Source organism: Lampris incognitus, chromosome 4 (genome assembly GCF_029633865.1).
Source record: "Lampris incognitus isolate fLamInc1 chromosome 4, fLamInc1.hap2, whole genome shotgun sequence".
NCBI lineage: Eukaryota > Metazoa > Chordata > Actinopteri > Lampriformes > Lampridae > Lampris > Lampris incognitus.
The window spans coordinates 27,573,603-27,600,083 of record NC_079214.1 but is presented as its reverse complement, the minus strand read 5'-3'; the positions used below and the strand labels follow the sequence as shown (position 1 = coordinate 27,600,083).

At 44.6% G+C, this 26,481-nt stretch overlaps 1 protein-coding gene across 1 annotated transcript in view; it reads left to right on the top strand.

The window, feature by feature from the left end:
• Positions 1 to 25,789, top strand: part of cdkl5 (cyclin dependent kinase like 5) — a 36,282-nt gene extending 10,493 nt beyond the window's left edge. Inside the window, exons 6-19 of the mRNA XM_056279317.1 lie at positions 1,503 to 1,593; positions 2,692 to 2,794; positions 3,163 to 3,249; positions 4,132 to 4,212; positions 4,431 to 4,606; positions 14,276 to 15,150; positions 16,336 to 16,679; positions 16,889 to 16,990; positions 17,394 to 17,499; positions 19,082 to 19,217; positions 21,554 to 21,659; positions 22,791 to 22,952; positions 24,942 to 25,190; positions 25,388 to 25,789. Coding sequence (XP_056135292.1) covers positions 1,503 to 1,593; positions 2,692 to 2,794; positions 3,163 to 3,249; positions 4,132 to 4,212; positions 4,431 to 4,606; positions 14,276 to 15,150; positions 16,336 to 16,679; positions 16,889 to 16,990; positions 17,394 to 17,499; positions 19,082 to 19,217; positions 21,554 to 21,659; positions 22,791 to 22,952; positions 24,942 to 25,190; positions 25,388 to 25,789 — 3,020 coding nt within the window. The remainder of the gene's footprint in view (positions 1 to 1,502; positions 1,594 to 2,691; positions 2,795 to 3,162; positions 3,250 to 4,131; positions 4,213 to 4,430; positions 4,607 to 14,275; positions 15,151 to 16,335; positions 16,680 to 16,888; positions 16,991 to 17,393; positions 17,500 to 19,081; positions 19,218 to 21,553; positions 21,660 to 22,790; positions 22,953 to 24,941; positions 25,191 to 25,387) is intronic.
• The last annotated feature ends 692 nt before the right edge of the window (positions 25,790 to 26,481 follow it).

Here is a 26,481-nt window from a genome sequence, read left to right as displayed (position 1 = left end):
AAGCATCCTCTGTCAATGTGTCACAGTGTGGTATGCCAGCTGCACAGCAAAGAACAGGAAGGACTTGGCCCGGGTGGTAAAGACAGCACAGAGGATTGTGGGAGCTCTGCTCCCGAACCTGGATGCTGTGTATGCTGGCCGCCTACAGAGGAAAGCCAGCAACATCAGCAAAGACGCAACACACCCAGGTCACTGTCGTGTTTGTTCCCTTGCCATCGGGGAAAAGATACCGCACCACCAAAACCCGGACTAACAGGCTGAGGAACAGCTTCTTCCCCAGAGCTGTAGCCTCCACCACCCCCCCCCCACACACACACACACACACATCTGCCTATAGCTGCTGAGGACTAACTGGTACTAAAGCCGCTGCAATATGGACAACTATGTGCAATAATCCCATGCACTATTTTGAACTTTAAAAGTCGCTGCTATCTTTTATTGTCTCATTATCATCTTTTTGCTACCTCACTTATTTTTTACAACCTCACTGGTTTATACTAAATGTTGTTTGTCCGCATTTTTATCTTGTTTTTTGTTTTTTTTAAGCATGTACTTTGTCTAGTGTTGCTGGTCTGAGAGTGACCAAATGTAATTCGTTGTGTGTGCACAATGACAATAAAGTATCTTATCTACAAATTCAACCAATCACATGTGGTAGTCTGCAGCCCTCCCCGTATCGGCAGAGGGGGTGGAGCAGTGACCGGGACAGCTCAGAGGAGTGGGGTAATTGGCTGGGTACAATTGGGGAGAGAAAAAAAAAAGGGGGGGGTTCTTACTGTCAATCGCTTAGTTTAGTGAGTAGATCACTTTCGTATTAGAAGTAGAAGGAAAAGGAAATAACTGAAAAGGAATCCCACGGGCCTATGAAATATACCACTGTAGGTTGTTCTCACTAGTAATTTCATAATAAAGTATTTCATGGGGATCATGCACTTGCAAGGTTTTGCCACAGTCGAGAACATCGGCTATCTCAAAAAGTCTCCCCACTCCCGGTCCACACCTGCCCCCACCCACCCCAAAGACACAGAAAATGTAACAATGTATTTTCACAGTGTAATTTTTAGTGTGTATTCAGCATTTTGGATGAGCTCTATATTGCCTTCACACAATGACATGCTTAATTAGCTTTACATAACTGGCTAATGTAACCCCACTGAGTCAGCTGGGGTGAGATTTGATTATTATTCACTGTTGGAGATCACATTCTGTTTATTGCAATTTTGCATCTTGAAAATGGCCTTGCTGTACACCATTAATTAAAAGCATGGTCTTAGCTATCCATCCCAGTAAAGCAAGTGGTTTAATGTAAATAGAGTTAGAGAAATGGTCAGTGAGGTCTTGGCCTATTTGCCCTCCAATTTTTGATATCATATTCCTCACCCTCTGCCTTTTTTATCATTACTGTTAAGGATGGTACATTTTTTGCAGATTATTACAGGCTACAGGATATTTGCCACATATATTTTAAATGGTTTGCAATATCTCCTTTTGCTCTGGTTCAGGTTTTGCTCGTAACCTGTCTGAGGGGACAGATGCCAACTACACAGAGTATGTGGCAACAAGGTGGTACCGCTCACCTGAGTTGCTGCTGGGGTGAGTGACTCTGTGTGTGTGTGTGTGTGTGTGTGTGTGTGTGTGTGTGTGTGTGTGTGTGTGTGTGTGTGCGCGTGTGTGTGTGTTCTTTTTTTGAGTCTTTGTGGGCCCATGAGTGGGTGTTCCATGTCCCTGGATGTGTTATTTGCACTGCTCATCTCGCCTACCCTGCTTTACTTAAAACAGAATCACCACCTGTAGTGGGGTCTCACTCCATCCTTTCCGTAGTGAGCTATTCACTCACTACATAGTACAGATGTGAACCATCATGCATTTACATCAAATGTAGCATAAACTGTATCCTCTGGGTTATATGTCCGGGTTTGAGAGAACTAAGATGCAGGGCTACGCCAGTGTTTCTGCAGCAATGAATGTCCATTCTAGCTTGGAAACAGTGGAGCGTCATCTAGCTTTTGTGCTGTAGCCTGATTTAGTAAATGCCCTGGAACATTTATTGAGACGCCGTTTGAAGCCGCCCACTCAAATACTCTCTCCCTCCAACATCACTGCTCTTCTGCTTCTCTGCTGTCAGCTCTCTACCTATTTCTCAGCTAAACGCCTCGCTTCTGTTCCCTTTTAAATGACCGCTGTCTTTCAGCATAAGCTCAGACCCGAAGCATCCATCACTGGTACCATCATCATCATTGCCGTCATCATCATCATCATCATCATCATTATTACTCCCACCATTATGATTATTACCCCATGTTGCTATCTCTCTATCTATCTATCTATCTATCTATCTATCTATCTATCTATCTATCTATCTATCTATCTATCTATCTATCTATCTATCTATCTATCTATCTATCTATCTATCTATCTATCTATCTATCTATCTATCTATCTATCTATCTAATCTGCCCACCGTACTGATTGCCTGCTTCCTGCCTGCCTCCCTCTCTCTCACTCCCTCTCTCTCCCTGTTTCTCTCTCTCTTTCCTTCTCGCTCTCTCTCTCTGTTTCTCTCTCTCCCTTGCTCTCTCTTTCCCGCTCTCTCTCTCTCTCCCCTCTCCCTCTGTTTTTCGCCCCCTCTTTCTTTCTGTCTCTCTCTTTCCCTCTCTTCTTACCTACATATTTCCTATCTACCTTGCCCAGGGCTCCCTATGGGAAGGCAGTGGACATGTGGTCAGTGGGCTGTATCCTGGGGGAGCTGAGTGATGGACAACCCTTGTTCCCCGGTGAAAGTGAAATAGATCAGGTGAACACCAAACCCTTTACATTTCCAAATCAGCCCAACAAACACAGTGTTAAGTGTATGGCAATATTGTGTGTGCTGGCGCATCCTTAAGGCACTCGAATGTGTGCAATGTTTTTGGTTTCATGGTGGTCCCTAAACTACAGTACGCACATTAAATTAATCAACTTCCTTCCCCAATTGTCCTGTCATGAGATGATCTCTAATAATGGAGGGAGACCTTGAAATGGTCTTTAAAGATGCCATCCAATACTGCCTTAAGGACATGATAAGGTGGTTTTAGCAATGAATTTTCCTGTATCACTGTGCATTAAACTATTAATTACCACAAGTAAGGAAAAAGACAAGAGTGCACTTTATATTCTTCTCAGCTCTTCACCATTCAGAAGGTACTGGGGCCACTCCCTGCGGAACAGATGAAGCTGTTCTATAACAACCCTCGCTTTCATGGAATCAGGGTAGGAAAAGCCATTCTCCTTTTCGCCTCTATGGCCTCCCCTGTCTGTTGTTGCCCCTGCCTCCCTTCTCTGTCTCCTCATTCTTGCTGTTACCCCTTTATGTTCTCTCTCTCTCTCTCTCTCTCTCTCTCTCTCTCTCTCTCTCTCTCTCTCCTCTCTCTCTCTCTCTCTCTCTCTCTCTCTTCATCTCTCTCTCTCTCTCCTTCTCTGTGTCTCCCCTATCTCCTACTCTCCCTCTGCCTCCTGGTGCCTAGTGGCAGTGGTCCCAGTACCATGACTGAGTGGATTGCTATGACTCATGAGATAGGTTGGTGTTCACTACAGCAGTAAGGGAGAATGTCCCAGAAGACTGGAAAAGTGTCTGGTGTGTGTGTGTGTGTGTGTGAGAGAGAGAGAGAGAGAAAAGAGAGAGAGAGAGAGAGAGAGAGAGAGAGAGAGAGAGAGAGAGAGAGAGAGAGAGAGAGAGAGAGAGAGAGAGAGAGAGAGAGAGAGAGAGAGAGAGAGAAGAGAGAGAGAGAGAGAGAGAGAGAGAGAGAGAGAGAGAGAGAGTATGCGCGCATGTGTGAGTGTGTTTATGTGTGAGTGTGTGTGCTTATGAGTGAGTGAAAGTGTGTGCTTTTTAAGTGTGCTTGTGTGTATGTGTGTTTGGCAGTCTGTTATGTGTGATCTCTACTAATAGATTTCTCTGAACTTGTGCTCTGAATTAGCTAGTACTTGCTGGCAGATAAGCAACATCTCATGTATATTTAAAAAGCCCCAAAGTCTTGAGTCTAAATTGAGACTTATTTTAATATAATGATCCAGTCAGTGTGTATGTTTGTGTGCTTGTGTTTGTGTCTGTGTGTGTGCCCGCACATATTTTTGTGTGCGTACGTGCATCAGTTTCCTTCAGTTACTCACCCTCAGACCCTGGAGAGGAGATACCTTGGCATCCTAAGTGGTCTGATGTTAGATCTGATGAAGGTAAGATCAAGAGCAAAACCCTCACCTACACTTCAAGCGCTTGATCCCTGGCCTTATGCCTGGTATCTCAACAGCGTAATTCATTCTGACCCTCTCTAGTCATCTCCTAGCTGAACGCTGCCATTTTTTAACGTGCGTAAATATAAATGTTAAGCCTTAAGCCACTTAAAGAAATGTCTTTGTTTCTTCACTGCATACGCATGTGCCGTGCTGATCAGAACCTGTTACTCCTGACCCCTACGGAGCGCTATCTGACGGAGCAGAGCTTGAACCACCCTGCCTTCCAGCCCCTTCGGCAGACGGAGAGAGAGAGGCCTCCTCCCTCCTCTCCCAATCCTCCACGCTCCTCCAAGAGGAAGACACACCACCACGGAGAGAACACGGTTCCTACCAGGTCAGACTAGTGTCCCTAGTTTTCATCTCTCTCTCTCTCTCTCTCTCTCTCTCTCTCTCTCTCTCTCTCTCTCTCTCTCTCTCTCTCTCTCTCTCTCTCTCTCTCTCTCTCTCTCTCTCTCTCTCTCTGTCTGTCTGTCTGTCTATCTATCTACACATTATTTGATGTTTTACCTTGTGAATTTAATGGGTTTTTTTTAATATACACTCATTTCAAATCTGACTACTGCAACACACTCCACAAAAGTTGTGACAGTTGAGTGTTTACCACTGCCTAACATCACCATTCCTTATTTTTTTTCTTTTTTTCTTTTTGTTTTCTTTTGTTTTCTTTTTTCCCCCCCCTTTTTCTCCAAATTGTACTTGGCCAACTACCCCACTCTTCCGAGCTGTCCCGGTCACTGCACCACCCCCCCCTGCCAATCTGGGGAGGGCTGCAGACTACCACATGCCTCCTCTGATACATGTGGAGTCACCAGCCACTTCTTTTCAGTTAGGAGTTTCGCCAGGGGGACGTAGCACGTGGGAGGATCACGCTATCCACCCTCGTTCCCCCGTCCGCTCCAAACAGGCGCACCAACCAACCAGAGGATGTGCTAGTGTAGCGACCAGGACACATACCCACATCCATCTTCCCACCCGCAGACACAGCCAGTTGTGTCTGTAGGGACACCCGACCAAGCCAGATTCAAACCAGCGGTCCCTGTGTTGGTAGGCAAGGGGATAGGCCGCTACGCTATCCAGACGCCCTACCATTTCTTTTAATAACCCTTATTAAGGGTTTGGGCACTGAAGTCACTAGTTGATTAAGTTTAGTAAGCCGCATTTCCCCCCAGTTATCCATTATGCAGCTCTTCAGCTGTGCAATTGTACAGGGCCTTCGTTGCCATATTTTGCACTTCATAATGCACTACACATTCTTAATCGGAGACAGGTCAGCACAGCAGGTAGACCCACAGCCTCTGCTTATGTGGCCATGCACATGTAATCTGGGCAATATGTGGTTTGGCGTCCTGCTGGAAAATGCAAGGGCATGGATAGCAGCATATGTTGCTTCAACATTTTTACATATCTTTCTACATTAATGTTGCACCACAGATATGCACGTTACCCATGCCAAGGGCACTGACACACTCCCATACCATAACAGACGCTGGCTTTTGGATCCGATGCTGCTAACAGCTTGGGTGCTCCTTTTCCTCTTTGGCCTGGAGAAGATGACGGCTGTTTTTTTACAAAAACTATCTGAAATGTTGATTCCTCAGACCACAAAACACAATTACATTGTGCTACTCTCCACATCAGATGAGACGGAGTCCAGAGAAGTCGGTGGCACTTCTGGACAATGATGTATATGGCTTCTACTTTACATAGTAAAGCCTTAACTTGCATCTGTGGATGCAGCGTTGAATGGTGTTGACTGACAAAGGTTTACTGAAGTATTCCTGAACCCAGGTCATGCTATCTATTACAGACACATGATGGTTTTTAAGACAGTGAAATCTGAGGTATCGGAGATTAGGCGCATTCAGAAGTGGCTTTCGGCCTTTCCCTTACACAGAGATTTGACCGAATTCCTTGAATCTTTTAATTACATTGTACAAACATTGTTCTCAAATCAGAATCAGAATCATATTTATTGCCAAATACAAGAACATACAGAAAATTTGTCTTGGTATGTTCATGCAAATGGGAAAGATTAACAGTAAATAGTAAATCAGAATCAGAATCATATTTATTGTCAAGTAGTTCTAGAAAATACAAGGAATTTGACTTGATGTGTTGGTGAATGAGGGAAAGATTAACAGCAACAGTAGGGTAAAACTTGAAATACTACTACTACTACTACTACTACTTCCGGCTGCTCCCGTTAGGGGTCGCCGCAGCGGATCATCCGTTTCCATTTCTTCCAGTCTTCTGCGTCTTCCTCTGTCACACCAGCCACCTGTATGTCTTCCCCCACCACAGCATAAACCTCCTCTTATTGTTTTAAGGGTAAAACTTAAAATAATAATAAATCATAAAATATAATAAAATATACATCCAACACTAAATGACAAATAAAGATAGATAAAAATAGGTGAAGTAAGGTGCAAAAATGTGGAAACACTGGGAATACTCTATTTACAAAATGTTAAACGAGAATTTTTTAAAAAGGAAGTTATTTACAGAATGAAAAGTTGTAGAATAAGATGTATTTACAGGGTAGTGCAGGCTTTATGCAAAGTGTCCATGTACAGAGTGCACAGTAGGGCAGATAGGTATATTGCACTGTGTTTGTGCATATGAGTGTGTGTACATATATATATAGGTGTATGTCATATTGTTGTGTGGAGAGAGGGTTAAAGTGGGGTGGGGGTGGGGGCAGTGTCAGTATCTGTGGGTGTCTGGGGGCTTGTTGGAAAGGCCTACTGCTAAACATCTTGCCAGAGTGGAGTGTTTTGAAGAAACCATGGCCTGGGTGGGAAGGGTCGACCTTGATCTTTCCTGCTCACCTCAGTGTCCTTGAGGTGTACAGGTCCTGGAGGGCTGGCAGGTTGTACCCAATCACCCTCTCAGCAGAGTGAATAATACGCTGCAGTCTGCCCTTGTCTTTGGCAGTGGCAGCAGTGTACCAGATAGTGATGGAGGAGGTGAGGGTGGATTCAATGATGGCGGCATAAAAATGCACCATCATTGGCTTTGGCAGGTTGAACTTCTTCAGCTGCCGCAGGAAGTACAACCTCTGCTGTGGCTTCTTAGTTAAGGTGCTAATTCAGCTCCCACTCATGGTCTCGGGTGATGATGGTGCCCAGGATGTGAAAGGATTCCACAGTGTCGACTGCGGAGACACAAAGGGTGATGGAGGGTGGGTAGGGGTGTGTTTTTTCTGAAGTTCTCAACCATCTCCACTGTATTTACAGCATTGAACTCCAAATTGTTTTTGTCACACCAGGACACCTGATGGTCAATCTCCCACCTGTAGGTGGACTAATCCCCACCAGAGATGAACCCATTGAGGGTGGTGTTATCACCAAACCTCAGGAGCTTGACTGACTGCAGCTGTGTGTATATAGGGAGAAGAGTAGAGGAGAAAGGACACAGCCTTGAGGGGAACCAGTGCTGATAATCTGGGAGTCAGAGACATGTTTCCTCAGCTTCATGTGCTGATTCCTTTCAGATAGGAAGTCAGTGATCCACCTGCAGGTGGAGTCAGGCACGTGCAGTTGGGAGAGCTTCTCGGGCAGCAGATCCAGGATGATGGTGTTGAAGGGGGAGCTGAAATACACAAACAGGATCCTAGCATAGGTTCCTGCAGAGACCAGGTGCTGGAGGATGAATTGGAGTGCCATGTTTACTGCATTGTCCACAGACCTGTTGGGTCTGTAGGTGAACTGCAGGGAGTCCAGGAGTGGGTCGGTGATGGTTTTAAGGTGGGGCAGTACAAAGCACTCAAAAGACTTCATTACCACAGAGGTCGGGGCAACGGGTGTGTAGTCATTCAGTCCTGTAGGCCTTGGTTTTTTGGGGACAGGGATGATGATGGAGGTCTTGAAGCAGGCTTGTACAGGGCATGTCTCCAGTGAGGTGTTAAAAATGTCTGAACACCAGAGACAGCTGACTGGCACAGTGCTTCAGGGTGGAGGGAGAGACAGAATCTGGTCCAGCTGCTTTATGGTGGTTCTGTCTCTTGAACAGCTTATTAACATCCCTCTCCAAGATGGACAGTGTTCACTGAGGAAGGGGAGGAGGGGGCCTCCAAGGTGGGCAGTTGTGGAGAAGCCCGGGCCCCTGCTGAGGCAGGGGAGTTGGAGGAACTGGTGGTCTAGAGCTGGTGGATGGGGTCACGGGGGATGGTGTTAGGACTGTCTCATTGTCTTTCAAATCGACAATAATACTCATTCAGACCATTGGCCATGCGCAAGTCATTAATGGAGTGGAGGGCTTAGAGTTTGTAGTTGGTGATCTGTCAATGGCCCTACCAGACAGAGGTCGAGTTGTTTTCTGAGAACTGTTTTTAAAGTTTCTCAGAGTATACACACACACACAAGATAAAATAACTAAAAATAAAACTAAGTTGTAATAAGGCGCAATCTCCCATTCTCCACCAGTTCAGAGTTGAAAAATGAGAGACCATGTGGCAGCCCCATATGCACAGCACTGGGTGGCAGGAACTGTATTTACAAAAAGTTAAATGAGAATTTTAAAAAGTTATTTACAGAAGAAGAGGTATTTACAGGGTACTGCAGGTTTTATGCAATGTGTCCACATACAGAGAGCACAGTAGGGAAGATACAAGGGGGTGGGGGTAGGAGGGCAGCAGTGTCAGGATCTGGGGGGGGGGCTGTTAGAAAGGCCCACTGATGTATGCAAGAAGCTGCTGTTGTGGTGCAAGGTTCTGGTTTTTATAGACCTTAGTCTTTTGCCAGAGGGGAGTGTTTTGAAGAGACCATGGCCTGGGTGGGAAGTGTCGACCAAGATCTATCCTGCTTGCTTCAGCTTCCTTGAGGCATACAGGTCCTGGAGGGCTGGCATGCTACAGCCAATCACCCTCTCCGCGGAGTGAAAAATATGCTGCAGTCTGCCCTTATCCTTGGCAGTGGCAGCAGTGTACCAGATAGTGTTGGAGGAGGTAAGGATGGACACAATGATGGAAGTGTAAAAGTGCACCATCATTGGCTTTGACAGGTTGAACGTATTCAGCAGCCACAGGGAAATACATCCTCTACTGTGCCTTCTTGGTGAGGGAGCTTACGTTCAGCTCCCACTTGAGGTCCTGAGTGATGATGGTGCCCAGGAAGCAAAAGGATTCCACAGTGTCGACTGCGGAGCCACACAGGGTGATGGGGGCGGGTGGGGCTGGGTACTTTCTGAAGTTCACAACCATCTCAACTGTTTTTACAGCATTGAGCTCCAAGTTGTTTTGGTCACACCAGGACACCAGATGGTCAATCTCCCACCTGTAGGCAGACTCATCCCCATTAGAGATGAGCCCAATAAGGACAATGTCATAACCAAACTTCAAGAGCTTGACTGACTGGTGACTGGAGGTGCAGCTGTTCGTATACAGAGACGTGTTTCCCCCAGCTTCACGTGCTGCTCCCTGTCAGATAGGAAGTCGGTGATCCACCTGCAGGTGGAGTCAGGTACCTGCAGCTGAAATCCACAAACAGGATCCTAGCATAGGTTTCTGCAGAGTCCAGGTGCTGGAGGATGAAGTGGAGTGCCATGTTTACTGCATCGTCCACAGACCTGCTGGCTCTGTAGGTGAACTGCAAGGAGTCCAGGGGTGAGTTGGTGATGGTTTTAAGGTGGGGCAGTACAAAGCACTCAAAAGACTTCATTACCACAGAGGTCGGGGCAACGGGTATGTAGTCATTCAGTCCTGTGGGCCTTGGTTTTTTGGGGACAGGGAAGATGGTGGAGGTTTTGAAGCACGCTGGTATGGAGCATGTCTCCAGTGAGGTGTTAAAATGTCTGAACACTGGAGACAGCTGATCGGTACAACACACTAGGGTGGAGGGAGCGACAGAGTCTGGTCCAGCTGCTTTATGAGGATTCTGTCTCTTGAACACCCTTTTAACATCCTTCTCCAGGATGGAGAGAGTTGTCATTGAGGAAGGGGGGGGGGGGGCATCTAAGGTGGGAGAGGCTTGGGCCCCTGCTGAGGCGGGGGAGGAGGAGCTGGTGGATGGAGTCACAGGGGATGGTGTCAGGACTGTCCCATTGTCTTTCAAATTGACAAAAGAACTCATTCAGATTGTTTACCAGGCGCAAGTCATTAGTGGAGTGGGGGCGGGGGGGCTTTCAGTTTGTAGTTGGTGATCTGTGTGAGGCCCGTCCAGACTGAGGCTGGGTGCTTTTCTGAGAACTGTTTTTGAAGTCTCAGAGTACAATCGTTTAGCATCTCTCACCGCCTTGCTAAACCTGAATTTAGACTCTTTAAATTGTACTTTTGTTTTTGGCATTTTCCGCCTTCATTTGATCATAGAAAGAGACAGGAAAGGCAGGGGATAACATGCAGCAAAGGGCCCAGGCTGGATTCGAACCCAGGCCACTGCAGTAAGGACTCAGCCTTATGTGGTATGCACTCTACCAGGTGAGCCACCAACGCACCCCTGAGTTTAGACTCTTTAAACTAGACCTTGTCCTCTCCCCTAAATGCTTCCTCCTTTTACAACCTAAGCTGTCTTGAGTTGAGCTGTAAATCAGGGTTTGTCATTGTTGTAACTAACCCTGGTGCATGATGGTACACAGCTGTCCTCACAGAAGCTAATGTAAAATGTCACAACTTCAGTGTACTCATCCAAATCAATTCATTTGTATAGCTCAAATCAAGACTGATGGTGGCAGATCTGAAAACATCCTAGTCAGTACAGTCCAAGCATGCACGAAGATCCTCCATAGGTTCAATTTTACAGTTCTAAGATGTCCTTGCAACAGGTTTAGAGCAAGAATCGGGTGGACCATGACATGGTCAGAGTGTCCCAATGCAGTGCAGGGGACTGCATGATAGGCACTCTTATAACAGTGATATAAAGTGTTCTTCTCCCTGGTCAGGCATTTAATCAGCTGACGGTATTCAGGTAGTTCACGGCTGAGATTCCCTTTGTTTAAGTTACCAAGGACAATAACAGAAGAGTGTAGGTTTGTCCGCTCCACACACAGTAGCTGGTTGGCGAGCATGCGTTGTGCCTCCTGCATATTGGCCTGTGGTGGAATGTAAAAACCAGCCAGAATGAGTGAAGTGAACTCATGGGGGGAGTAGAAGGGTTTGCAGTTGATGAAAATAAAAGTTTCCAGAACAGGAGAACAGTGCTGCAGAATCACTGTCACATCTTCACACCAGCCACTGTTAATATAAAAACAAATACCTCCACCTTTCATTTTGCCAGAGATTCCGGTATTGTTTATGTTATGCACAAAACGCAAGAAGAAGAAAAGTCCCTATTCTTCCCCACAAGTAGATGAAGTTCGTCTAGTTTGTTGCACGGTGATCGCGCGCTAGAGAGAAATATTCCTGGCAACGGAGTGCATAGTCCACGTCTGCAGACACGAACACACCAGCCTGTTTATTTCTCCTCTGGCGTTTCACTGCATGAACAACGGTGAGTGCACCTTTGACCAAAATGTCTAATAATTCTGCAGATGTGATGAGAAAGTTGGGAAATAAATCTGCCGAAGTAGTTTCACTGATGTTCATAAATTCTTCTCTGGTGAAAGAGCTCCTGGTATTGTAGCAGAACACTGAGTTTATGGGGGAAAAAAACAATACAAAAGCATGCGCACCAACACATCGAGGCTGCCATCCACAGCACCATCTTGATGAAAAGTAATGGATTACTCGCTGATGCATTAGCAGATTGTCGAGCCTCGACGCACCCTTGCTTTTGAAGGACTTGACCTTTTTCGAGGCTCCTTATATACTATAACACAATTGCATCACCTGTTTCACATCACCTTGTTATTTCAACTTGTCACATCGTCATTAGTCCTAAACTGTCCCTATCCCAACTTTTTGGGAATGTATTGCAGGCATCAATTTCAGAATAAAAGTATGTCTTTAAAAAAAAAGTAGTTGATAAGGTAAAACATGGACTACCTTGTCTTTATGCAGTTTTTGTTTGACTACAAGTCAAAGTAAATTTACAAATCACTCCCTTTTGTTTTTATTAGCATTTACCATGCTGTCCCAACTCTATCCATCCATCCGTCCACGAATCCATCGATCGATCGATCGATCGATCTATCTATCTATCTATCTATCTATCTATCTATCTATCTATCTATCTATCTATCTATCTATCTATCTATCTATCTATCTATCTATCTATCTATCTATCTATCTATCTATCTATCTATCTATCTATCTATCTATCTATCTATCTATCTATCTATCTATCTATCTATCTATTTTTGTGCAAATAGGGTAGCACCCTATTATCTAACAATTCACAACATCCGTTACCACAGTTGTCAAGGTGCAGATAAGATCTTTAGAAAAGTAAGAAGATATCAGTCCTGTAATTGATAATGGCCTAACGTAAGAATTGTTTCCTCTGGCAGGACAATAAGTGTTTATTCCATCCAAAAATACCTTCCTTCCAACTTTCTGAAGTGCAACTCACTTAGAGATGCTATTTCATTATCTAATCATGGCTTTTGTTTGATGAGATTAAACCCTAACTGCTTTCGTAGATGAGTCTCATAGTCAGGCGCTGGGGTTCACTTTCAGCTGGTGATCGAGTGGGTCTATTCTGGGATGCACAGTGTGAATTGGGATGCATGTTTTGCCACATTTTGATTTGCAAATGGTTCTTTGTACATAAGCCATAAAGTTAACTCATTATGGACTCAGTAAGCTTAATCCTTCATTTCTCTTGTAATAAATTATTATTTTATTATTCTGGGCCATGGAGTCAGGTTGCCTCATGATAACTGTCATCTTGATGATCAGTATAACTGTAGAACAATGTAGCAATGTGGTTTGAAAAAGTTTAGTCTACCTGTGTTAGCTTTGATCCAAGGATCACATTTTTACAAGGGTGCAGACTATTTTCTGGTGAGCTGATGGGATATGAGTCACAATGGCTGCTACGCCTTGTTTGTAGTCCAAGAAAATCAGTGTCAATAGGGCTACGCACTTTTCCCTGGCTCCTACATCCAATTATGTTGGAACACTGTTCGACTGTAATATTGAATCACCACATCGTCATCACATTTCAAATGGATAAAATAAAGCAGAATCTTATGGAATGCAGTTTTAACTGAACTATAACTTAACACAGCATGAATAAGGACTTAGGTTCACAGCAAGAAGGTCCTGGGTTCGAACCCCAGGATTGTCCAACCTCGGGGGTCATCCCAGGTCGTCCTCTGTGTGGAGTTTGCATGTTCTCCCCATGTCTGCGGGGGGTTTTCTCCAGGTGCTCTGGTTTCCCCCACTATCAAAAAGGCATGCATGTTAGGATTTATACTCCTACCTGTGCCCCTGACCAAGGCAATGGGAAAAGAACTGGAGTTGGTTCCCAGGCACTGCATGAAGGTGGCAGCCCGCTGCTCCTAGCTACACAGATCACAGCAAGGATGGGTTGATTGCAGTAACTTCATTTCCCCAAGGGGATTAATAAAGGAAACTTAATTAATGGTTTTCATTCCTTTTTTAATGAAATAAGAAAGTAAACATAGTGCTTACAAATATGAAAACACCAACAAAAAGAAAAGACACTCAAAAGAGTGTCCTGTGAACTCGTTCTATTCCTTTGAATTCATTTTTTTCTATAAATGCCTTAGCTGTATTGAAAGTCGGTTGAGTACTATTGCCTCATGAAGCACTGGCATTGCAGACTAAAGGTTGCACTCTGTAGACATTTTTGACACTTGTTTTTTGATATTTGTTAAACATGTGCCTCACTGCTGCAAGTCATGGATAATGTCAGTTTAGGGCTAGACGGAGTGCAATTTGGGATGTTTCCGACTCTGGTATGACAACGTGCATAGATAGAGCGCAAATGGGTTAAAATAAAAAAAGGATGGGAATTTGATGTAGCTTAATCTAGCTGATAAAGTCAATTAAAAATAAGTATTGATCGACTCCAATACAATCTATCAGATCATGCCAGAACACACCTAGTTTGTTCATGATACAAAGCACAACCACTGTAATATAATGTACGTTGTGTCATTTCAGAAGTCATGGTAAGAGCTCGAGCCACCGTCGATCCAACAGTAAAGAATGTTCTAGTCTCCCTCGCCATGGAGATCTCCATCACCTGGGCAATGAGAGCTTTCTCAATGGTAATAAACCGGCCCCCACCAGTTTGAGTCCCACCCTCCATCCCAAGAGCCAATACCTGTCCCAGACTCTAAATCGTTCTGCCTCCTGCAGCAAAGACCTGGCCAATAACAATCTGCCACACCTCCTCAGTCCCAAGGAGCCCAAAGGCAAGACAGAGTTTGATTTCAACATGGGGTCAGCCCCAAAGCTGCCAGAGCAGGGAGTTGGGGTCAAGTACAGCCATGGTAAGCCCAGCTCCTCCCGCTCTCAGCAGCAGCAGCAGCAGCAACAACAACAGCAGCAACAACAACATCAGCAACAACAGCAGGCCAGCCGTCACCCCTTCCTGGAGGGAAAGACCAACACACTGCAGTCTGGAGCGGAGAAACAACATAGTCGTCACGCCCACAGTATGGCAGACTCCGCCCATGGATCAATGTCTTCCTCCTCTAAGAGCTCGGCCTCGTATCTGAGCCTGTCCAAGAGCCACAGCGCCTTGAGCGATGCAAAGTCTGTGGGAAACCTCAGCGATGGCCGGCTTCATCCAGATGACCCAACCTCAAACGCAACAGCGGGGGTTGGTGTTGGAGCTCGCTTCTTCCCCACTAGCTGTTTAGACCTCAATGCCCCTTCAGGACCTCTGGGGCCCCCCGGCAGCCCCTCCGCACGACACAGTGACCGCTCCGGGCATAGCCCTGCCTCTCGTGGCAGCAGCAATATCCGAATGGAGAGCAGCACACTTGACTCCTCCTCAAGGCACAAGTCCAGACACAAATCTTTGGCACCAGGTAGGTTGATGGTGTAAAACTAGCATCAGTCACTTTTAATATTGAGGAGTACAGTTAATATCGTGGTTGATGATTGGATAGTGTTGACAGACACACTGAGGAATCAGTTGACATCTTGATGCGTGCTAAATAATCCAGGTAAGGAAATCGCAGAAAGTTGAATCAGTTCATCTGGACACGTTTAGCGGGAGACATTTTTCATCACTCATCTAAGTGACTTTGTCAGTCTCAGCTGACTACAGGTACCCCCTTTCTAAGAAACAGTTGACATTCCTACCAAATGACATTTTGATATTCCGACTAAATTAATACTCTAATATATTCTAAACATGCTGTTCAAATGAAAGATCCTTATTGTCTTGGCTAAGTTATGTTTCCATCAGTGTAAAGTCCCAAAACACTAACAAAGAGGATTTTATGGACGACAATACAGAAGCTTATGCGCAGTGCATTCTGGGTGCTGTGGGAAAGACTGTGAGCAGGAGAACCCAGATTTCTTTGTCCATATAGTAAACCATGAGGACTTCATTGCTTCAATCGAGTACATTACTCATCACTACTGATGCACATACACAAAACCATCAGTTCAATTCCCTTTAAGATGAAGACTGTCAAGTTGAAACATTAACTGTGATGGAATAAATTGGTTTTATGGAGCATAGTGTGCATGTCCTGTTTCCCTGTTCCATGTCTGATTGCTTTGACTGAAGTTTTTTTCGATGTGTATGTCTTTGGGACACTAAACGTAAAGAGACAAATTGTTACTTGGATAATGGAAGAATAAAATCTGTTGTAGTGAAGGAAGTTAAAACTTTCAGTCAGTAAATGTGAGAGTTCTGTTTTTCTTTGCAGCAGAGTGGGCTGTTGACCTGCTGCCCCATTAGCTTAACTAGCCCAGGGTAGATTAAATAGCATCCGCACCCCAAATGAAGACACACCAGACTGAGAGAGAGCTGAACCATGTAGCTCTCTCCCCAAGCTAAAAGACTGAAGAGGCATCTTGCTTTTTTATTGTGTTTAATCAGTGGCTTTAATTTCTTTATGTTTTTAATAACTGGCCTGATGAGCTCTTAAGTAACATCTTTGTCCATGTCTCTGTGCCAGGGAGCCTCCGGCTGTGGCGCAGCTTTGCCGCACTCTCATATCTTTTCTCTTTGGCTGTCTTTCTCCTCTCCCCCACTAAAGAAGACGCCAAAGCACCAGAGCTCCTAGACCCAGGAGGAGCCAGCATGCCCTCCACTCATACCCTGCCATCGCCTCATGAGTCTTACCACTATGGGCTGGGCTATACCTCACCTTTTTCCTCTCAGCAACGACCTCACCGCCACTCTATGTACGTGAGGAGGGAGCGCCACCGGCCCCATGGAGTGGTGGAAGGTGGGTTGGGGGGCCTGCCTGCACCAGGGCAGGGGATGCCAACACGTGCCAGTAGCCTGCAGCTCCTCTCCCCCCAGCTCCAACACCGGACCACCCTCACCGGACACTCTGTGAGCTCTTCCAGAGAGGACTGCACCGACGACATGACTAGGGTCAGTTAGCAGGCGATGAGTGTGAATTGGTAGATTGCAAGTGCGTTAGGTGTGTGTGTGTGTGTGTGTGTTTTGTCAGGATATATTTGTTATTTGTGTGTGCTGAAGAATGCGTGCAGGGGACTGTCTTTGTCTCTCATTTTCATTGTCACTGCTCTGTGCTACTACTCCAGTCTGCTTTGACCTGCGCCTGTCCGTCTTCTCAACAGAGTGAGCAGTCTCCTAAAGACATGAGCCACCCTTGTGCCCCCATCAAAGATTCTACGCGGGACAACACTCCTGCTTTTCATTCACAGCGCTCTAAAAATGAGGTCCGACCCCCCCCCCCCCCCAATACCCTAACCACCAGTCAGCTCAATGAATATATACAGTAGCTTTGCCGACTGCTGGTTCTCCATAGTTTTTTCCTCTGTTGCCTACTCAGGTTAACAACTTGTCTTTCCTGCATGCCACTTTTATAAATGTAAACTCACTGAAAGGTCCCAAGATTGTCCCAAACGTCTTGTCATGTGAGCCAGTAAAGAATGTGGTAGCTAGAAGTAGAAGGTGAAGATTTAATCACTGGTCTGATGGTCAACTGAGATTGAGACACACTAGTTGCACTGTATTGTGATGTGTCCGTCATGTGTTTATCTGTGACTGTGTGTGTGTGTGTGTGTGTGTGTGTGTGTGTGTGTGTGTGTGTGTGTGTGTGTACATGCATGCTTTTCCCAGGTGGGCATGTACCATGACCCACACGGTGAAGATGGAGCATCCTCCAAGGAGAACCGTATTATCTTCAGCGAGTCTATGCCTCGGAGAGTAGGCAGCTTCTACCGAGGTAATGAATAACATTTTACCTTCACATTTGAGGCACTTACTCAGATTTGATCCAGAATAAGTTATGTGCAGAACAGTGGAAAAATATCCTTCAATTCATAGCTTGTCAAAATTGCAACATCCACAAAAAGTCAATGCAGACCTCTGGACTTAAAGGCAGGCTGAAGTTGCATCATGAGAGTGTTTTTCTCTCATGATGCATGAGGGAAACAGAGCATTAGGTTTGGACATAGTGAACTGTCAAAAATCCCCGCTTTCTTTTTTTTTGTGTGGATTTTTCCCCCCTTTTTCCGCCAGTTGTACTTGGCCAATTACCCCCACTCTTCCCGAGCCACCTAGGTTGCTGCTCCGCTCCCTCTGCCGATCCGAGGAGGGCGGCAGACTACCACATGCCACCTCTGATACATGTGGAGTCACCAGCCGCTTCTTTTCACCAGACAGTGAGGCGTTTCACCAGGGGGACGTAGCGCATGGGAGGATCACGCTATTCCCCCCAGTTCCCCTTCCCCCCTGAACAGGTGCCCCGACCGACCAGAGGAGGCGCTAGTGCGGCGACCAGGACACATACCCACATCCGGCTTCCCACCCGCAGACACGACCAATTGTGTCTGTAGGGGCGCCCGACCAAGTCGGAGGTAACGCGGGGATTTGAACCAGCAATCCCTGTGTTGGTAGGCAACGAAATAGACCGCCATGCCACCCAGACGCCCAATCCCTACTTTCTTGAAATACATGAAAAAACAACAGATAGCAACGGTAATTTAGGGAAGGGGAACAAGGTTTTCAGGGGAGAGCAACCAAAAATAGTACACTGGGCCATTTTCTCTTATCACACTTGATAGATGGCTACCTGACAACAGTTTTGAAAAATGGGCCTGCGATAAAGCAGTTTTTTATACGATAGAGCGAGAAGGCTACGGATTCCGCAGATAGCCTTGACTTATATTACTGCTGTGATTTTCAATGCAAGCTTACAAGAACGCAGTGATTCGAGCAAAACGACAAAAATCTGCTTTCTAGAAAACAGAAGAAATGTGGGTTGTTTTTTTGCTCTACCACATTGTTTGATAGAACTCCATTAGGGCACGGATAATTGGCTAAATGAATGAAAAAGACACTTTTCGTTTCAACGCACCTTTAAGTGCCTTTACATAATTGCTGTGACTGTAGGATGTTCACGTAGAACAATAATATGAGTGTGAAGCTCCAGGAAAAGAAATAGATTGAAAGCAAAGCAGAGTTGAAGTGGGTTCAGGGCACAGCAGTATGCAGTCCATGAGGGTCCAGTCATGTACAGTCCATGGTTTATTATCTAGGTTTCCGCTGCAAATAAACACCAGCAGATATCACAATTAACATATTTTTAAGTAGAGAAATCAGTGAAACCAGCTACCTAGTTGGTCTATATGTCTTACCTCAGGATGCATGACTGAACACCAGTGTTGTACACTTACAGAAGTCATATTTACCAACAAATGATTTTGGGATACTGTGTTAAGGATGTGGTAAGATTTGCTGTAGAGTTGTACTCTTGATGTCTCTGCATAGTTTCCTACTTTTCTTTCCTCTCTGCTTCTCCTCAGTCCCTTCTCCCAGACCAGATAACTCCTCCTCTTTCCATGATGGTATCGGGCAGGGGCGAGGGCCTGTTATTCCAGTTGGACCAGTAGACCCTGTTGCTATGGCAAACCACTCCAAACGCCAGACTGCTTTTGACTGGTTAGATCTCATTTTCTGGATTGGCAGTTGTGGCGCGGGTCTCTGTTTCTGACTTTTGGGCAGTGCAGACCTCCACAGCAAAATTTGGATGCCAGAGAAATCCTACTCATTACAATATTTACATTTACATTAGTCATTACTCCCCCCCCCCTTCCTGTGACCACTTGGCCAGGAGCTTGCTTCTTCAACCTTGCATGACATATATCCAATCTGTAAAATGAAAGTGTGTAAAATTACCATTTATAGTGACTATGTAGCTGCCATTGTATATTAAGTTTAAACTAGGGTAGTGCCCACTTCAAACATGCCTGTTTGGAACTGGCCGATTGCTTGGCCTCCGGTATTGCTGCTTGCAGCTTTCTTGAGAATCGCTCATTGAAATAACGTCACACTCAACACTGCATTTCTTTGTGTCCTCAGTAATACACCTGCCAAATGTGAAGTCGATCGGATAAACGGTTGTCAAGAAAATTGAAGGACAGACAGACATACAGACATACATAAATACACACACATACAGAAAGACAGAGACTCCTTCCATTTTAGTTAGATGCACTAATTTTAGTGCTGCTATGAACTTCTAGTTGACATCCCAGAGGTTTCTAGATGGGGTTTTTTCTGTGGAAACAGAAGTAGCAAAGAATGTTATTATTACACACCTGACTTTTGTGTTCACAAAAATCCAAAATAATGCATTTAAAAACAATACATTTTCACAGAAATTAAAGCTTATCATGTACTGACCTTAGTTATTTTCTTTCTTTGGTATAGACATACTGAGGCGTTTATAATTTGAAGAAAAGGATTTTTGTGTATCTTGTCATGACAATCTATAAGAGTAGGCACTTATCACTGTAAACTAAAAAAAAGAAAAATATATATATATACATATATATAACTTTGTTAAAAGAAATATTAAATAGTAGGGAAAGTGCTCAACAAATGAGCAAAATAATCCAGTGAGTCAAGTAAATTCTTAATGAGACAGTACAAGCCTGTTTCATGCCATGATCAGCCATCAGCTGTCAATAAAGCTACATGGGAAAGAACATACCATTTACTGCCTTGTCATGCACATCATGTGCACAGCGTCCAATGGGGAAGGGAGAGGTGCGACATCCAAAAATTCAAAAACACGTGATCGCTAACGGTCCAATGGGGGGGGGGTATATTTGTCTATTGGCATGATTTATTTACAATTACAAAATAGGTGTTTATACCTATGTCTGCAACTGCTGGCCAATTCATTCATGTTAATCAATGTGGACATTTCTGGTTTGCTAATGATAAAATATTTTTCAGTTAGACATAGATTGCACATTTTACTACTGGTTGATTAAGCTTTGTTCTCTGAGAGGATTTTCCAGGTGGTTGAATAATTAATGTTTCTGTCCACCAATAACCAAATATAACGGCTTAAAGATGTTAATTCTTCAAACGGTTGTCTCTAAAGCTACACGTGTGCATTAAACCTCTTTTTGAATGTTCCCTCTGTTAGGTCGACGTAGTATGTCTCTATTTTGCCGTTGTCATTTCTCATCACCGTAGGTTGGTAGATAACTCCTTTTGTCTGGCATTTTCTTTCGAGGGAGCATGAGTCATTCACACGGCAGTTGCAGACATAGATATAAGCACCTAATTTGTAATTATAAATAATCATGCCAATAAACAAATAACCCACCCCCCACACACACACACACACTCAACAGTAGGGAGAAAGTGCTCAACAAACAAGGAGCAAAATAATCCAGTGAGTCAAGTAAATTCTTTATGAGACAGTACAAGCCTGTTTCGTGCTATAAGCGATCATCAGCTGTCAATTGACAATCACTGGATTTTATATATATATATATATGTGTGTGTGTGTGTGTGTGTGTGTGTGTGTGTGTGTGTGTGTGTGTGTGTGTGTGTGTGTGTGTGTGTGTGTGTGTGTGTGTGTGTGTGTGTTGTTTTTTGTTTTTTTGGCAATAAACGGTCAATACTAACCATCAAATGTTTTTTCCTCAAGATATAGTATGCCCATTTTCACTTAACCTACACTGTCTCTGCCTAGCTTTAAACTTTTAGGATCAAAAATATACAGTTGATAAAGAACTATAAAACTGAATAAAATGAGTAAAGCCTGTTTTCACATCTGCTCCGATTTGTGATTCAAGTTGTATATACGTTGCATTACCTGCATCCAAGCTCTCTCTTCCCTCAGTCCAAGAGAATTGATGTGCTGACACTTTCTTTTTTCCCCTATGTTTTTCCTGTGACTTGTATCTTTTCAACCTTAGTTTATGATTGCATACAAAAGTCATAAAAGTAAAACGTTTTCTGAATTTCTTGCACAGGACTGCTGCAGAGGCCATGGTCATGAGTCCTCCAGAGCCCATCAAAGAGAAGGAGAAACAAGGCTTCTTCAGGGCTATTAAAAAGAAAAAGAAGAAGACACAAATAGTAAGATCCCATTTGTACCTACCTCACATAATATTCAGGTTATCTAAAACACAGAAATGCTTGCTGGGTTGGTGCGTTCAGATAGCTCACAATGTCTGGAAAGTCTGCTTTATTTTCTAGTTCCTGTTGATTCACACACAGACTTTTCAGCAGATGGAAATGAAGATTTTTTTGGGGGGGGGGTTCCCAACATTGGTGTTCAGAGAAGGCTATTGTGTTTTCTGGCTTTCCATATTGTATTGTATTTTAAATCCTCATCAGCTGGATGGAGATGGTAAAATTAGTCATTTAAAGAAAGAAAAGATAGTATGATACTAGACATGTGTCTATGTTTTGGCACGATTGCATTATGTTAGAATAGGGATGTAGATTGTGAATATAGTTATATGCTGCCAGCTGCAATTTGTATGCTAACTGCAGATAGTGCTTTCTAGAAATCTTATGCACCTAATACTATTTCATTATAGTGTCTGTACTTTGATGTGTGCTGCATAAATAAGCTAGCCAAAGCAGCAAGGATTGCCATCAACACTGATACCGTACCAATGTCAATATTCATATTTTATTGAAAGAAACAGCATCGGCTTTGAACCGTGACCTGTTTCACTTTAATGCTATGCTGAATCATGCCATGGCAGCATGGTGGCTCAGTAGTTAACACTGTCACCTCCCAGCAAGTGGGTCATAGGTTTGATTCCAGCCCATGTGTGTGAAGTTTGGTAGTTCTCCCTGTGTTTGCCTGGGTTTTTTCTGGGTATTCTGGTCTCCTCCCACAGTCCAAAGACATGCATGCCGAGTGAATTGGACTCCCTAAATTGCTCATAGGTGTAAGTGTTTGTGTGTGGAACCTGTGAAGGACTGGCAACCTGGCAGCCCATGCTTCCTGCCCAGTGCCTGCTGGGAAAGTCTCCAGCTCCCTGAATTGGATTAAGAGGGTATAGATAATGGATGGATGAAGTGTAATATCGCTGACTTTTTGTTTCTACAATCATGTCTTCAGGTGACTATTACTTTAACCTCTGCTATGATTTTAAGGTCATGATGAATTTGTGCTAACGAACACTAGGCTTGTTTAGTCTGGGTTGAAAACTTTGTGTTGAGAGTCTTGGCTGTGCATCTTCTGCTCCACAGACGGACATGGAAGATGGGAGGAACCCCAGCATAAGGAAAAGCCTTTTCCCCCTCTTTAGCTCTAAGAATAGCTTAAAGCACAACTCAGCTGTCAAAGTCCTACCTGTAGTCGTCTCGCCTATGGTACAACACCAGCCTACCACGCCCTATCCTGCCTCACCAGTAATCTAACCTCGACCCTGCCGCTGCATGTTAATTTTCATAATGCACTTACCAGGATCACCTGGTTTGAAATCCTCTCAAGCGCTTTGTGATTAATTGAACGTTTTCCTGACGTAATGGATGAGAAATTTTTGCAAATTGAAAGGATTTCAAATATGTTTTGAAACCACTTTGATACTGCACACACGATATACACTCACTGGCCACTTTATTAGGTACACCTTGCTAGTACCGGGTTGGACCCCCTTTTGCCTTCAGAACTGCCTTAATCCTTCGTGGCATAGATTCAACAAGGTACTGGAAACATTCATCAGAGAGTTTGGTCCATATTGACATGATAGCATCACGCAGTTGCTGCAGATTTGTCGGCTGCACATCCATGATGCGAATCTCCCGGTCCACCACATCCCAGAGGTGCTCTATTGGATTGAGATCTGGTGACTGTGGAGGCCATTTGAGTACAGTGAACTCATTGTCATGTTCAAGAAACCAGTCTGAGATGATTCGAGCTTTATGACATGGCGCGTTATCCTGCTGGAAGTAGCCATCAGAAGATGGGAACACTGTGGTCATGAAGGGATGGACATGGTCAGCAACAATACTCGGGTAGGCTGTGGTGTTGACACGATGCTCAATTGGTACTAAGGGGCCCAAAGTGTGCCAAGAAAATATCCCCCACACCATTACACCACCACCACCACCAGCCTGAACCGTTGATACAAGGCTGGATGGATCCATGCTTTCATGTTGTTGACGCCAAATTCTGACTCTACCATCCGAATGTCGCAGCAGAAATCGAGACTCATCAGACCAGGCAACGTTTTTCCAATCTTCTATTGTCCAATTTTGGCGAGCCTGTGCGAATTGTAGCCTCAGTTTCCTGTTCTTAGCTGACAGGAGTGGCACCCGGTGTGGTCTTCTGCTGCTGTAGCCCATCTGCCTCAAGGTTCGATGTGTTGTGCGTTCAGAGATGCTCTTCTGCATACCTCGGTTGTAATGAGTGGTTATTTGAGTTACTGTTGCTTTTCTATCAGCTCGAACCAGTCTGGCCATTCTCCTCTGACCTCTGGCATCAACAAGGCATTTTCGCCCACAGAACTGCCGCTCACTGGATATTTTCTCTTTTTCGGACCATTCTCTGTAAACCCTAGAGATGGTTGTGCGTGAAAATCCCAGTAGATCAGCAGTTTCTGAAATACTCAGACCAGCCCGTCTGGCACCAACAACCATGCCACGTTCAAAGTCACTTAAATCACCTTTCTTCCCCATTCTGATGCTCGGTTTGAACTGCAGCAGATCGTCTTGACCATGTCTACATGCCTAAATGCATTGAGTTGCTGCCATGTGATTGGCTGATTAGAAATTTGCGTTAACGAGCAGTTGGACAGGTGTGCCTAATAAAGTGGCCGGTGAGTGTATGTGCATCCATATTGTCTTGATGTATGTCTATCGCAATCACAATGCATTCATTGCACTGAAGGACATTGATATAATGCTGCAGTATGTACTTAATTTCATATTTCAAGCAAACATTTACATTCAAACTCACTGGTAGATTTATGATTTCAAGAACAAATAGTCTTTATTTATAGTCACATTTTAACAATAATCATGTGCTAGAATAATTCTCAGGTACAACCCCCTCCCCCCTCACACACACATGCTCATACACTGCATATAGTATGGTATGCTTTTGTATATTAAAAAAAGCAAGCATTTGGAAACGTTTGTGTTGGAGACTGATTTTTCTGTATGATGTCATCACTAATCGCCATTACCAGCTTGTGTCTTGTCTGATGCATTCAGAGAGGTGCATGAAGAACCTCACCAGGATTGAGTATGTGACAGCTCTGACAATGCTTGTTAATGTTTGTGTTGACAATTAATGTTGGTCACACTTACATGAACGTTAAGATGAAATAAGTATTTGCTGAATTTATAGCTTACCTGCCTAATTGTGTGCATCTGTTTCTTTTCCCAAAATGGTAGGTTCCTGGTAATGGGCAAGACCACTTGTCCCTGCAGAGGGGCTCCAAGTCATCTTCTCACCACAGTAGCTGTCGAAAAAATCGCGAGCGCTCCCGAGACCGAGATCGAGAGCGGGAGCGAGAACAGAGTCGAGACAGAGAGAGAGAACGGGAGAGAGAGAGAGAAAGGGAAAGAGAGAGGGACAGAGGAAGAGAGAGAGAAAGACTCAGTGACTGGCCACCAGAGAAGCCGGTTGATTCACACTCTCAGGTATGAATACGCTATACTGGAGATTTGGGTTTCCTCATGTTTGAAGACAGTTTCTCAATGTATACATCTCTTTGGGGCAAGACTGTGTAGTGTTTTGGGTCTGTTTCTTTTTCTTTCTTTTTTTTACTGCCTGTCTGCTCCATCTGCATATTACATATAACCCTATCTATCATATCTATCTGTCTCTGTCCTGCCAGAGCCAACCGCTGAAGTCACTTCGCAGACTCCTCCACCTCTCCCCCTCTTCGTCTAGCCAAGCACAGCCTCCTCCTCCCCCAGACCTGCGCTTCCAAGCAACGCTCACCAACCCCCCACAGCCCTCGTCCAAAGGGGGCTACTCTGAGGGCAGGAGTCACACAGAGAGCAGGGGGCATTCCGGAGTGAGCAGCTCAGTCCAGGCCAAGAGTCGCAAGGCCAGCTACCCCCTCCCGGGACAGATTGAGTCAAGCTGGCACGTGTCTGCCTTACAACGAGCCGAGGGGGGCCAGTACACCGCTGAACAGTTGGGCATCAAACCGGGGCTGAACGGACCCACCTTCACCCGCGCCTCCCGCACCAGGATGCCAAACCTTAATGACCTGAAGGAGACAGCGCTGTAAAACCTTGAAACCACAACACCTCCATCTTGAAAGCATCTGTCGGACGCTATACATATATATCGCACCGTTGTAAAAGTTTACATCACGAAACCTATTTCACTGAATCGGATGTGCGGCTCTGGAACGTCCTCATCCAGACACATAACCTCTATGTTGATGCTTATGTCTCTGCACTGTAACCACTCCAGTGAGGAGTAGACATTGACTGGGCAAGGCACACACAAGTTACTGTGTGTGTTTTTTTAGAGATCAGTGGGGGCGTTTTCCTCCAGGTCTGCCAGTGTTTTATTGGTTGTATGTTGTTTGTTCTCTATTGATTGTAAGATTAGAGCCTCTGAATAAGAACTGATCAGTCCTGTGAACAGTAACAGGCCCTATGACTGCAGCAGTAGAGACACTGCCCACCCGGCCTCTTTGCTGCCATCTCCTGCAGACAGGACACGACTACAACACATCAAGTGGAACGCAAAGTCACATTTTTCAGACTCTGATATTTGATAATAACAAAAAAAAATTTATATCAGCATTATTTATGAAATAATTATTTGTTTTAAATTCAAGGATATAAGCTATAAATGACACAGTATGTAGGCTATATGGAATATTAAAAGGTAATATAGAAATATTGTGTAATTGCAAGAGCTTTAGTTTCGACACAAAAAGAAATGCATAGATATTTATGTGTTAATAAT